The 15,170-nt window shown below is 40.2% G+C and overlaps 1 protein-coding gene across 1 annotated transcript; it reads left to right on the top strand.

Moving 5' to 3' along the window:
- The first annotated feature begins 764 nt into the window (after positions 1-764).
- Positions 765-15,150, top strand: LOC145766870 (organic cation transporter protein-like). The gene is made up of 12 exons (XM_082578571.1): positions 765-1,097; positions 1,674-1,841; positions 2,989-3,092; positions 3,760-3,914; positions 4,981-5,170; positions 6,386-6,503; positions 6,904-7,051; positions 7,302-7,478; positions 8,264-8,372; positions 8,759-8,858; positions 11,204-11,323; positions 15,124-15,150. The coding sequence occupies exons 1-12, from the start codon at positions 765-767 to the stop codon at positions 15,148-15,150; spliced, it is 1,749 nt and encodes a 582-aa protein (XP_082434697.1).
- Positions 15,151-15,170: the final 20 nt, after the last annotated feature.

The raw sequence follows: 15,170 nt of genomic DNA, 5'->3' as shown, positions 1-15,170 counted from the left end.
TACCGGTATGCAAATGAGCAAAGCTCTTTTCCTGACAACTGCTGGAAACAATTCGCTTAACAACAAGCACATGACTTTTCCATTATGACGTTACCAAGCCTATGCTTATTTGCAAGTCTGCAACCACGATTGGTCGAACCAAGAGCCAGTCAATGATTAACGAGAATTCCAGAAGTCATTGCAATTTTCGATCCATCATAGTCGCAAAGCTGCATTTTGTAAATAAATACAAGACAGGCTGTCATAGGCAAGAAGTGTAGGCTAAGCCAAGAGCGGTTAGATGTTGCTGTAGAATACACTGCTTGCTTATTTGTTTAAATAGACATGAAATTGAAATATAAATTGATGCTATACAATTAGTAACTTCTATTTCGTAAGCACTGACCAGAGTATTTGTGACAGTTGGCAGAGTAGTTTATTTTGTATTTGTGGTTGCAACAACTTGAATGCAACACCATTGAATGACTGGTTCAATCAAGGCCTCAAGAGCAGCCTAACATCAAACCTCAGCTTCGTTTGCATTAAATTGTTACGTTTCAAGAAATAAAAAAATTACCCAGTCTATTAGCCTACACATCTCGTCATTTTGACTTTTTTTAGATTTGGAACAGGAATTTGAAATCGCAACTTTTATGCCGCAAAGTAAAAGAGACACTGCCAAGTAGCTAAACCATTGAATCTCCTCTTTTCAAGCCAATTCTGTTTCTAATTCTGGAGGCGTGCTTCTGGAAATCTTCTCTAGATTTCCAACGCTATCTCCAGACATGTTACAAAGTCAAAACGATGAAGACATCGATAGAATTGAGGAACCCATACCATGTGATGAAGATCACCCTTTCTTGGATGCAAGCGTGATCGATTATAACGTCATACAGAAAGATATAGGCGACTTAGGACGCTATCAACTGTTTTTAGTCTTTATAGCGTATCTAGTTGCAATTCCTGGCGGTTTGAACATGGTCAGCTCTGTCTTCCTGGAAGCTGTGCCAGATCATTGGTGCGCTTTGCCTCCGCTAGATGACAGTCCAGAGTTGTATCCAAATCTTACTACAAACGACTTGAAAAACTACACTGTCCCCTTCAACAATGCAAGTGATGTAAGTGTGAATGGTTTGAAAAAGTAAGCCTAAAAGTTACAAGTAAAATAATTTTGAAGAAGTAGAGTTTTTGATACAAAACTTAACTGAAGACCATTTCCCGGACAAATATAGGTTATAAATCCACTCAGTAGGCTTACAATAAAAGAGCTTCACAACAATAATGAGGTCATAGCCACTGCAAATCATCCGTCGTGGCTACCATTGTATCTCATACCAAATATGAAAGATGAGCACGCAAGGTTCTCCACAGACTAAATCTTTGAGAGCATTGTGGCCAGTTTCTTTCTCTCGTCCGCCGTTCTTCAGTAGGCCTAACTAGACTAACCAACTTATTACACCCTGGTTAGAGGTGAGTGGTGTTTATCAACAACCAGCTTAAGCCGGGAGTTGAACTATGATCGTATGATCTGAAAGCAAGTGCCTTATCCGCTGAGCAGTCTCACCGGTATTGTTATCAAACAATCGCCATTTTGGAAACGTAGGCTACAAGTTGTTGGTGATAATGAGAAGTTAATTGGGTTTGCACTTGCAGAGCTTGCTGAGAAGCATACAATTTTGTTTATATTCTCACAGAGCTACGATCAGTGCTGCAGATACAACTACAGTTTGTCATCTTGCGGCCCGGGTAAGTTGAATTGCATCTCCCCATATCCTCCTGAACCTCCACTAGTGGTCGCTATTCCATGTGACCATGGACATCGCTTCAGCAATGACACGTACAAATCGACAGTAGCCAGCGAGGTAGGAAGCTGACATGTAACTCAATAGTTTGTTGATGTTTAATTTCATTTTCAACAGACCGAACATTGAGTTTTAGTATGAGATCAGCCTGTATCAAATATTTTTGAAGATGAACTTTCTCAGTGGCTGACCGACTAGAGCTGAAATTATTCTCAAACGCTATAAATAAATACAACGAAGAGATGAGGTCGGCCAGATGACTTAGTGTGTTAGCGAGGGACGTCGGGAAAGAAGATCAAGCGCCGCTGGTTCGACTCTCGGGGTGTGCGCTTAAGCAACACTTGTTAAGGATTGCTCTCCATTCAGCGGCATCTAATGGATGGAATAATTCCTTGGCAACAAGACTTCAACAATCGGAAACTTCACTCTGTCAATCTCGGTGACCGGGCCTGTGTCAGTGATTCAAAGCCTCTACAAGTATGCGAAACTGCCAGGATTAAGCTCTGCAAGAAGCTTTCCCAGTCCGAGGATAAAGATTCAATCAATTGAACAATTTTTAGTACTGTCCGCAGTGAATCCCTATTTAAAACACGTTTATATTTATTAAAATACTATTTAATTTCTTATCATCATGATGATGATGACTATTTAATTTCTTATAGATAAGTATATTTCTAATAAAATAGTATATTTCTTATAATATACCACAATTTTATTTCTTATAAATATTTATTTAATAAAATATTAAAATACTATTTAATTAATTCCTTATTAAAATACTAATAAAATATTTTTAATCTTGGGATATCTTTGAGCAATGTCACATTTTTTTCTTTGTAGATTGCAGGTGGTAGCTTAGCAGCAATGGTACTGATTGTCAGCGTCGATAGATCTAAGCAAAGAAGCTGTCGTCTTAGGTTATTCCATGAAAGTTTCTAAAACAACATAAACGCACATAAAAATTATATTTAAAATTTTATTTGAAGATCCACAGGTCGAAGATAGATGCTTGAAATCTTCAAAATTGAAGCTAGAGCCAATACGTTTTTGGAATCGCTCTCTCGCTCTGGTTACAAGAGTCATATGGAGTTGGTCTCAGAATGCCACAACTAAGCTTAGGCCTAACTTCGTAAAATGTCAACAACGTGACATGTAACTTTACAGGGTTTGAAATCATTTATCATAATGACATAATTTATTTTTACAGTGGAATCTTGTCTGTTCAAAGAGTATTCTTGCATCTGTCTCTGAGTCCGTCTTTTTCTTGGGGATTCTTGTTGGATCCGTGTTCGGAGGACATCTAGCGGACAGGTTTCAAAAACTTCCTTCTCAAAGAAACCTGAAATGATTGTGCCATGGCCACCTAAAGATACGGCCTGATTTGTCACATTTTGCAGAAATTTCCAGGTTTTTCTAACTTTGGGCGAACGTTTAAATAAATTTTTCTAAAAATTAGACTTTTACGCTTTCTTTATTCTTTTCCCCAGATGACACAATAGGTTTTAACATTCTCACATGTTGAAAAACAAAGAAAATTTGATTTTGTAAATTTTAGTCAGACTGTTAATTTTAAATAACAGTCTGATTTTGAGTTTTTCAACTTACTTTTTCTCATTTGCTACTGCTTCCCCAAGGCAACAAAAAAGTTTTATGTCATTAGAAAACCGCAAAAGTAAAAACATCTCAAAAAATGTCAGTCAAGCACTAGCAGTAGCTGTAATCAAAATCTGCAAAATGTGACAAATCAGGCCGCATCTCCAGGTGGCCATGGTTGTGCCAACTAAAAATATTGTTTGCCGTACAAAGCACCAGCTGTTTGAAACCATGTGCCCTGTAGCAGGTATAACCAAGTAGCCTATCTGAATAATTGAAAAACAGCCATGAATTTTAAATATATATTACAGCAATTAGCTTTAAGAGCATGTAGCCTACCCAAACTTTTCTATCAAAAATTGACATAAATTTATTTTTGTTCCAGGTGCGGGAGAGTCCCAGTTTTAATCATAAGCCAACTTGGAATAGCGATCTTTGGAGTCGCCTGTTCCTTCTCTCCAACTTTACCTGGATACATTATCTTGCGATTCCTGATGGCCATCTTCGTGCAATGCGGTTATTTGGTTGGTTTTGTTTACGGTGAGTTGAGGCCGGGACTTTCAAATTGGTTAAAATTGTGGTTAAACATGTGATGCAGCTTACCGTTAATATTTAAAAATAATCATAACACTTACATGCGATGTTTTGACGAAGCTTTTTTGAACTGGAAGTTCAGATGCAGGCCACCTAACTATCATTGTGAAACAATTTGCCTCGATAGCTCAGTTGGTTAGCGCGTGACTTCTGGAACGAACAAACTTCAAGATCAAGCGCCGCTGGTTCGACTCTCAGGATGTGCGCTTGAGTAACGCACGTTTAGGACTGCTCTCCATTTAGCGGCACCTAATAAACGGAATAATTCTCCGGCAACAAGACTTTAACCGTTGGAAACTTTACTCTGTCAATCTCGGTGATCGGGCCTGCGTCAGTGATTCAAAGCCTCTACACAAGTATGCAAAACTGCCAGGATTAAGCTCTGCAAGAAGCTTTCCCAGTCCGAGGATAAAGATTCAATCCATCAATTGGTTGTACAGTAATCCTCGTTTATTAAGCCCATGGTTAATAGACCCACCCGCTTAATAAGTCCCAAATGACTCGGTTCTGGGACGGGTTTACTAAGTAGGTTGTAGTGTTGTACTAGTTGTAGTGTTGTACTAGTTGTAGTGTTGTACTAATTTTAAGCATAACAAGGGGAAATTATTGTAATGTTTGTGGTGCCAAAGGGAATCGCTGCTGTTTTCTGCTACTTTGTGCCACAAAATCATCAACATTTTAAATCTTTGGCTTCTTTTTAATCAATTTTGTCACATTTCTATTTTCAAAGGAAAGTTCAAACCAATTATTTTGTTTTTAATTAAAACTTAAATGGTTCGTTATTCTTCTTGTTTCGTTAATTTCTGCTATAAGTGCGAACACTAACCTTGTCTCGACTATTTTTGCTTGTCGGCGTCTAGGCCTATTCTATACTATCCTGTAGGCCTATATGGTTCTTCAACTCTTCATGCATGAAGTGGTTGCATAGTTCGAAAGCGAAACGTTCGAGCTTTATCGTTTCTGACAAATTACATCGTCTCAACTAATTCATACTAATATTCTGTTTACTTAGTGATGGAAATCACTGGAGACAGATGGAGAACCCTTGTTGGTATCAATGTGCAAACTATGTATACCGTTGGGGAGCTCATTCTTTCGCTATGCGCCTTTACGTGGCGAGATTGGCGAAAGCTGCAATTATACATTTCTCTGATTCCAATTGTAATTTGCGGTTTTACTTTTATCCTTCCCGAATCCCCAAGGTATGTTCATGCAATGCTGCAAGTTTTGAAGGTCGAAACCAGGGTCGAAACTGCCAAGTAGAGTGTTAATTTTATGCTAAAAGTATATAGGCCTGCGTATAGCGCGTATTATGTGCGTATAGTGCGTGTTATGTGCGTATAGCGCGTATTATGTGCGTATAGTGCGTATTATGTGCGTATAGTGCGTATTATGTGCGTATAGTGCGTATTATGTGCGTATAGTGCGTATTATGTGCGTATAGTGCGTATTATGTGCGTATAGTGCGTATTTTCCTTTAAACCAATTGATGGATTGTGGTTGTGGGAATCTTTATTCTTGGACTGAGAAAGCTTTGTAGCGATTTTGTTGAAAATAACGTTGCTAGCGTCTTGAAAGGGGCGTAGCTCATCTGATAGGCCTAGTATAAGAGTTTAAAAAAAACAAATTAACAATCGCTTCTCCAGGTGAGCTCAGAAATGAATCGGGCTCAAGTTTTACTTGGTCGTGTATCCTTGCATAAAGCTGTCCGCCCGTTAGCTCAGTGGTTACGCGCCTGCCTCAAGATCACGTAGCGCTGGTTCGACTCTCGGGGTGTGCGCTTGAGCAACGCACGTTAAGGACTGCTCTCCATTCAGCGGCACCCGGTGAATGGAATAATTCCCGGAAACAAGACTTCAACAATCAGAAAACTTCACTCTGCCAATCTTGGTAACCGGCCCTGAGTCAAGAGCCTCTACAAGCATGCGAAACTGCCAGGAATAACCTATCAAGGCTTTGTCAGTCCGAGGATAAAGATTCAAAACCAACAAAACCAACCAACCAGCTGAGATGATGCCATTCATACACAAGCGAAGGCTTACAATTTAAACAAGTCGTAAATTGCAGCCTACTGTAATTCAAGCTGGCGCAAGACCATTCACTGAGAATGACAAAGTGAAGATTACAATTGTTGTGGAAGTGTTGTCTGTGAATGTTTTCAACCACAAGGCGTCGCTTGATCTTGCCGCTTGTTTGTTGCACAAAGTTGAGCGCTTACCAGCTGAGCTATGAAGAGTCAAAATGGACTGAATTAAATGATTGGGGTTTTAGCCATTAACTGCTGCAGATAAATGTACAAACTTGTTTTGTAATCCACTACTGTAGATTAAATATAAAAATACAGGGTCATCAATAATTAACGTTACAACTTCAAGCAACTGTAGCCTATACAGTATACAAGCTTGTTTGTTTACTAGATGGCTGTTCAGTAGCGGTCAATCTGCGAAAGGAAAATCGATCAGTGAAACCATAGCAATAAGAAACGGGAATCCTTTGTCACAGGACATATGGCACCGAGCTCAAGGATCGTCAAAGGTAACAACGATCCATGATTGGTTGAGTTAGGTCATTGTGGCTTAAATTGCTTACAACAATGCAATCGATTGTCAACAGCGATATTGAGGTATATGACTCAAAAATGCTTTTTTTCAGTTTTGTATTTCCGGGTATTTTCAGACAACCTACTTGAGAAGAATTACCGATGTAGGTTCAATTACCGTAGTTGACGGTTTTAAGATCCCGACTGAAACCACGCCTAACTGAAAACTAACCCACTCATAAATAGAATTAAGTTGCATTGTAGCATTTTACTTGATTTCTTTTTTAGTTGTCTCCAAATCCGCTTCAAAAATTTCTACCAGGCTCATTGAAACAAATTAAAAACGTGCCGCTTGTAGCATTCGAAGCATAAATATCCCACTTTTCTTCCCAAAAGGCCATACCTTCAACCAAACACCACTACACCGCCCTCGATTTATTCAAGAGACCAAGAATGAGATTGGTTACAATCCTCATCATCATTGAATGGTTCGTCGCATCTTTGGTATTTTATGGACTCGCTCTCAACATTGGGAAGTTATCAGGTGATGATTTCTACATTGAAGATTGTTCGTGTGGTAGACTGATCTTAAAAGGAGGCGATACTAAATTTTCTTTCACTGAAGTTTTGTTCAAATGAAGATTTGTCATATAAAGTGCTTGCGCTTCGAGATCAGAGAAATTTTTATCACCTAAAACAGATAAAAGTCAAAAATTAAAATTTTTAATTTTCATACGATTCCCATATTGTTCATATCTCTTCAAATTTTCACTGAACAAGCTTTTTGTTATCAGGAAACATCTATTTGGACAATGCACTGAACGCTTTAGTGGAACCTGTCAGTTACGTCATAATCGTGCTCACAGTGGACAGGATCGGCCGAAAGCCGGTGCTCTTCGCGCTCTACTTTGTTGGAGGAGTGGCGTGCCTAGCTTCCACCTTTCTTGAATCTTTTGCTCCTTCAAGTCAAGGTTAAACATTCATCCTATGTAGTTTATAGACTTTTAGCTTTAACATTCGAGGCTTTGAGAGCAATTTCAATTGTAGATTTTCCAGAAAATTATGTACTCAATGATTATGAAAATGATTAATGAAAATTATGTTGATACTTAAACCCTCAATCGTCGTCTCTATGAAGTGACACCCACGCACAGTCGCACAGTAACCTACCATTGACAGAGGATCCAGAAGGTACTTTTGGACCTAAGAGGCCAAAGAACTCAAAGAAAGCTCCCGTACTCTTTGGATATGATGCGTTTTTCTTAAAAGTATTTTGATTTGGGGCCAGAGGATCTCATCGGTACCGGGCCCAAATTACCCTCTCAACGGCCCGGCTAATGCTAGTGTCGATGGGAATACGTGGGTTTTTCACCCACTCAGGTTGCACTTAAAGCGAATGCCGTAATGAAGAGAGCACGGTGTTGACGATGATGATGGCTATATGAAGTCACAGTGCTGATTATGTCTTTACTATTACGAGGAACAAATGAGAAACACAACCAAATCAAACAAAGCGGCCATAAAGACATTTCCGTTATGAAATTGAAAATTCAGTTTTCAATTGACAACATTCATTCATCTTGGCTGGAACTTCAAACAATTTGGCATTTTGATTGATTGTCGCCTCCACTCTTAATTGTAGCCTAATATTTATTTTAAGTGTAGTTCAAAATTAGTTTCGCCTTTATCAATGCGTATTTGCGAAGTTTACATCCAGTTTATGAAACGTTTAAAAAGATTTATATTTTATATTCAGTAATTGAGGACTTGGTAACTGCAGTAAGTCTACTGGGGAAAATGGCCGTTGCGGGGGCGTTTAGTGCCGTAACGAATTTTACGGCCGAACTTTATCCGACAGTGGTGAGGTAAGTTGAGCAGTCATGCAGTGGCAGGGATGGGCCGGGCCTCTAGTCAGGTAATGTGAGCTTACTTTGATATTATGTCTGTCCGTATAATAATCATAACAACAATTTTTATTTTGAATCTGTTGTGACAACACGGTATACTGTCAACTAATCCCATGCACACAACACACACCACGAAGCAGCAAAGCGACATAGCCTACAATACAACAGCTCCCATATTTTGGTATCCCATTAAGTACCTTTTTCGAGACACAGCCTCGTGCTCTGGAGCGGTGTCGAACCGACGTCCTATCGAGTGTCTCACAGGTGCTCTTGCCACTCATGTAGCCTATTGCCCAACCATTTCAAATACGCTGACATAACAAACCAACCAACAATGATTCAAGGTCAACTGGAGTCGGGATAGGAGCAATGGGAGCTCGAGTAGGAGGAGCAATCACCCCATTTGCGTTATATCTGCAGCAAGATGTGTCGTGGTTGACAGGGGTGAGATGTAAATTATGATCACTTTTATTTTTCTAGTTGGTGATTGATAAATTGTAAAATCTTCGTTCTCTTTTAAACATTTATCCTGATAGTTTCGCATTGTCATCCCCGCGCATAGTTTATTTGTAGAATTTTTGAACCACTGACGCAGGACCAGTTACCAAGAGTTGTTTCCTCTAATTCTATAACTCATTCCACCAACTAGGCGTGGTTGAATGGAGGGCTGGCCTAAAATACGTTGAGCAAGAGAAAAAAATATAGCAGGTTATTCTACGTTATAGGCCTATCTTACATTCTATTATGGTACCGTACCGTATTTAAATTGTCTATAGTCGTGTTTTTATTTGCGCCCATTGCGATAACATACAGTACACTACGATCACAGATGCGATACAACAGACGACAGGAAGCAGCGAAGTGACATAGTCTTCGAGTCAGCTGCTCCCCTTAGTGTGGTGTTAAGTGTCTTTGCCGAGACACAGCCGCGTGCTCTGGAGCGATGTCGAACCCACGTCTTTTCGAACATCGCGCAGACGTTCTCACCAGCCTATTTACCCACTGTAGGCTATTGGTTATCGAGGTTTTAAGCACTTCACCATCAAACAGGTTGTCGACAGAAATTTATAAAACTATTTTTACTTTGAAACGTAGTCTGGATAGTTTCGTTTCTAGCACTAGTTGCAACAATCATCTGATGAAAGCGAAAATTGAAGAAAAGACAAACAAGTTGATTTATTACTTCACTGGCGTTTCGCGCATCAAGACAATGCGCATCCTCAGAGCGAATAGGCTAATATACAAAATAAAATTTACATTGTCATGTTGCGCGAAGCGTCAGTGAAGCAATAAATCAACCTGTTTATCTTTGCTTTTACTTTTACTTTCGTCAGATGAACGTTGTAACTAGTACTAAAAACGATAATTGTCCTGATGAACACTAAAACTTTACAGTAACGTATAGCCTACGACTAGATAGTTTGGCACTAAATGTGAAACTTTGCAGTTTCACAAGAATTTTTGAAGTGTAGCCTAAATGATTGATTACGCATCGTGGACTACCAGGGGCTCTATCCACTTTTAGAATTCGGGGGGTGATTTTTGGACAGTGGGCTAAAATCGTCATAGTCATTTCAACTTATTTTTAAAGGGCATTTTTGGGTAAGCAAACTGGTAGTCACTTAACAAGAAATAATTCTGGCACTGCAAATGAAAACTCGAACCAATCATAAACTACCTTTTCCGTGACGTGAAAAAGGGCGAAAAGAAGATGATACAAAGAAAATCAAGTGCTGGATTTTTTATCAGCTGTTTGTTTGTTTGTTTATTTTGTTTTTCATATTTTTACCCTGCATTGCGAGAAAGCGGACTTGAGCGCTATGCATCGGTGTACGCTTTCTGACGTACACCTGACCCACGCTGCAGCCGACGGCAATGTCTGTTTCCGGTTGTCTACTCTACTTATGACTTAAATTTGGTACTACCCATTACTCGAAATCGATCACTGGGTAGAGGAAATTATACTTATAGTGAAGTTTCTTCCCCAGAGAAACAACAGCAAGTGCGAGGGGTGGAGTCGAACATGCAGGCTCTCGACTGCGAGCCCAACGCGCTAACCACTCGGCCACTGCTGCCGACTAAGTTGGCAGCTGGTTGGCTTTTTAGGGGTTAGGGTTAGAAAGTAGTCATTTCATTGACGTGGGTTCGATTCTCACAACTGCTATTGCTCTTCTTTCTTCTGTAATTACCAAATAAAGTTCAAAACAAAGATTAACTCTCTGGCTAAGTGCGAGAAAGGTCACAATTGGACGGTAGCCTCTTATGACATGTTCTGATTGGTTGGCGCTGTCATTCTAGTCATTTGCAGTGGCAGAATTTTTTCTTGTTAAAGTGGCTACAAAGCAAACTAAGTTAAAACACAGTGTAAACGCCTGGCTCGTAGTTCAGGGTTGCCAAACCAAAAAATCATATTGAAATGAAATATATATTCATGTTGATAAAAAATTCAAAATGTGCTAACAGCGAAAATATATTTTTCAAAATTTGATCAATAAAATATCACAAAACCTTTTCAGAGCCAAATGAGTGTGGGGGGGGGGGGGGGGGTGATTTTGCATTGATCACCCCCCACTCCAATTAGTGGGAGGGTGATCACCCCCCTCACTCCCCTTTGGATAGAGCCCATGTGGACTACTGAAGGGTATAAGTTAGTTAACTTATTGTGTTTATAGTTCGCTGTAGTTTAAATCTACAACATTAAAGTAAGCAGGCCAAATCCTAATAGGCTACTGTCCATAGGCTCACAGCTAGCATAGCCTATTTTTTATCACCATGATCTTATGATTCAGGTATTGTTTGGAGTTTTAAGTATCCTTGCTGCAATGTCCATTTTACTCCTGCCCGAAACTTTAAACAAGCCAATGATAACCACAATCGATGAAGCAGAAGAATTTTACAAACAGAAAGAAGTTACACTACGACCAAGAACGGGCTTTGCTGGATCATAGATTTGATGCTTTAGCCTACTTCATCAATGGTAGTAAGACAACTCGGCATGCGATAACTCAGCAAGTGCTTGAATTCAACAATTACATTACAGCTACGGTCAAGTCAGCAAATGAGATTTACGTGCTCTCGTCCGACATGGTTGGTCATCGCTTGTCAAACTCATTTTGGTGACCTGTGACATTTCAACTTATGGGTTGCTCAGTTTGCTTAGTTTCATCATTTACCAACTTCAGCCACTTGCTGAAATGTTGCTAGCTCAGGCAAGGGCGCGGCAATTAGGGGTGCTCAAGGGGCTGCAGCCCCCCTAGAGAAAATTTAGCCACCCCTGGAATTTTCAATAATTGCTTCAGCCCCCCCTAGAAAATTCTTACAATTTAAGGTAGCCTACATAACATATTTTTAGAAAAATTTTCGAACAATAATTGCTACGATGAATCGAGTTCCTGTTTTGTGTGGTCGCGATCATCATTCGCAATGAAGAGTCGTCAATCACAGGGAGCTATAGCCTACCTCGCAGTAACGGTACTAGCCACCCTCCCTACTAACACAGCGGTCCATTGTTTATCGGACATCATTCTGCAATATTCACATTTCACGCGTACTTCTGAACATTACAATAATACATGATATTGCTTTGTCATATCTGACCGACATGACAGAAGATAGTGCAATGATGAGGAGACGCGCGTGCAAACATATTCTGCTTGGTAAAACAAGCACGCACGATGTGGCTTTATTTTGCGATTAGGCTACCTGCAGCGACGAAGTTTTTCAGCGAAGTTTTGCAGAAGCCGTCGCAAGACAGCTCCAAAACAAGAAGATATCTGCTTCTTCAGCTTCGCAATCAATCAGCATTCTCCACGAATAGATCAAAAATCTCAGAAAAGATGAATTTTCGTTTCTAAGCTTATGGAAGCAGCGAACGTCTTTGCGTCTGTCAATGACCTAAAGACGCCAAAGGATCCCCGAGTGAGCAAGACTCGATTTCGAAACACAGAGGAATCAGATGCTTTGTCGTCTGCGGGAGAAGGAGCGTGGAAACGGCAATACATCGAAGCCCTTGATTTGGTTCAAGCTGAACTTGATCGAAGATTCGACCAGGCGGATCTGCTTACAGCAGCCAACAGAAAGAAGGCCCTTCTGAGCTGTGCAAACGGTGAGGAAAGATCTGATTCTGAGCTCAGCTTACCCGATGCCATCAGAAAGATCGCCTACAAAGGGAACTTACTTTGCTCAACGATGTTGTACGTGGAAAAAACCGCAAACTCCGTTCAAAAGGTTGCTGAGATACTATCGAAACTAAAGCCTCAAACACTAGATCTTTTCAAAGAAACGCGAAAATTCGTGGAGCTCTGCCTTTGCCTCCTGGTTTCAGCTGCATCATCAGAACGTTCTTTTTCTGCTCTAGACGCCTGAAAACGTGGCTGAGAAGCTCAATGACACAAAAAAGGCTTACTCATCTTGCATTGATGTATGTCCACCAAAACATTTTGAATACTGTCGATGTCAAAGAACTCATGACACAGTTTATAGAGAAAACACCTCAGCGAAAAGCAATCTTCGGAAGCGTGTGCATTTCCACAAACCGTCGTTTTTATATGACTTTCTAATTTGTCCGTTTTCATTTTAACTTCCTGAACAGCTACTTTGTTGTTGCTGTTCTTCATTTATTTCAGCCCTCCCACATACGGGGGGTCTGGGGGGAAGCCCCCCAGAAGCTGACAACACAACGGCAGCTTCAGCCCCCCCCTAGAGAAAAAGAGTTTCCGCGCCACTGAGCTCAGGTAATTGTCACTTGCTGAGTTGTCGTTGCTTACTTCACAATGGATGACTTGTAAGAGACTCTCGTCTATTGATTGTTGTTTTTATTGTATTTGAACTATTTTACTGTGACATCTTGAAATTAATGCGACGTTGTAAAAACTAGATAGCCCAGTGTGCAATAACTAGGCTTAATGTCTTCTAGGCTGAAAGTATAGACAGGGGTGTTCAAATGATTTGTGTCATGATCCACCTCAGCCAAAGCTGACAACATGATGATCCACTGAATACAATAGTAGCCTAAACATATTGGACATGCTTTTATTTTTATGGTGATTTATTTATATGAATGTATAGGCTACCCTACAACATATTAATAACTTTGTAAAAGTCAAAAGTAAAGTGTGCTACAGCTGCAAGATTATTTCAGTGAGAAAATGATGAGTTGGTTTAGATCTCACAATAGCATCGAATCCGGGCTTTGTGTCACTTATTGATATCAACCTGTGGCAATAAACATATGTGAGGGCATAAATCGACAAGTCTTTAAATGCAGGATGCTGAAGCACACCAAACCGAAATGCTTCACTGTCATCCACTGGTATCCCATTTTTTCCATTGACATTGGAAGATTCGCACAAAAAGTTGAAAAGATTTGGAACCGGATCGAGATCCGCCGTTTTAACACCTTGGTCTATTGGGGAGGTGGCAGGTCTGTAGGTGGCAGGTCTGTTGGGGAGATAATTTGGGCCCAGTAGGCCACCAATGACATTCTTTGGCCCCATTCTAAGATTGTTTAAGATAAAAGCATTTTAATCAACGAATACGAGGCGATTGCCTCAAAATTTCGGTCCTTTTGGAAAGGTTTAGTCTCCTAATATTATCCGGGGCTCGCAAACAAAAGTAGCCTACCCACTGCCAACTATGTTGCTAGGGTAGACTGGAAGTTAGTTTTGAGGAGAAAGACAACACATGTGGCCTATGTCAAGTTTTTTGATCAGGAGAAGTTGCAAATTGACGGACAATTTTAGATCCACTGGTTCGGTATTTATTCAAAACAAATCTTTGCACGCCAATTGGCTTGCCAGTTACATCGTAAAGACGATCAGTCCCGTAGCAATGAAGAACGTGGCCCCTCTGAACATAAGTCAGGAGCCCCTTACAACGCAGAAATTGGAATGCGGTATTTATATTACACAACATGCAGGGTTCATATTATGTATAGGCTACACAATAGAGGGTACAGTTCCGCTAGGTAGCGAAGCTAACCCTTTGGTTAGTGGATTATCATTTTCGCAATATTTAGACATTTTAGCGGACTCGTCAGCGAAAGTAGGCCTAAATTTATTGGAAATCCGTTGATTTGTTTGTTGAAAGTTAACTTTTACATTAGCTGAGCCCATCACTGTAGCCTACAAGTCTACAGTGACAGTGTGTACAATTCATGTGGTAGCCTTAGTATTTCAAAATTACGCAAAGTGCTTCATTCGAGCCTTGTTCTGCCCAAATTGTTCCATAAATGCGTCATAGTATAGGGATCTGGCAATCTTGTTTTCGATGGGGATAATTGCAAGAGCAGAAAGCCTGTCATCTGTCACGGTTTAGCGCAAGATATTCTTGATCGGTTTCATTCTTCTGATGGTCCTTTCAGCACTGGCGACAGTAACTGGTGTGGTCAGAAGAATTGTGATGGAAATGCAAAGATTCGGATATATCTCCTGAAGGCTGTTCTTGTAGCCTAGGCGTTAAAAACTTGCTTGCCATGACAAGTCCTCTCTCTTTCTCGATGACATAAATCAAGCGATTCAATTCTATTATTAGTTCGTTGACATCAATTTCTCCCATTTTTCTTTCAAAATTTTTGCAGTCATTCTCCAGTTCATTTTCTCTGGGACACTTCTTCAGGCTGTTAGCGTTGTAGGCTACAGAAATCCAAGCAACTTGTTCCACTCCACGAGTTGATCAAAGCGCGAAGAAACGGAAGATATGGGCTGATCAGTCAGAAGAAGAAAAAATTGCGATTTGAACTTTTCTTCTGCAGAAAGA

Source organism: Aplidium turbinatum, chromosome 3, assembly GCF_918807975.1.
Source record: "Aplidium turbinatum chromosome 3, kaAplTurb1.1, whole genome shotgun sequence".
In the NCBI taxonomy this organism is placed as follows: Eukaryota; Metazoa; Chordata; class Ascidiacea; order Aplousobranchia; family Polyclinidae; genus Aplidium; species Aplidium turbinatum.
This window is presented reverse-complemented; position numbering and strand designations above follow the sequence as displayed.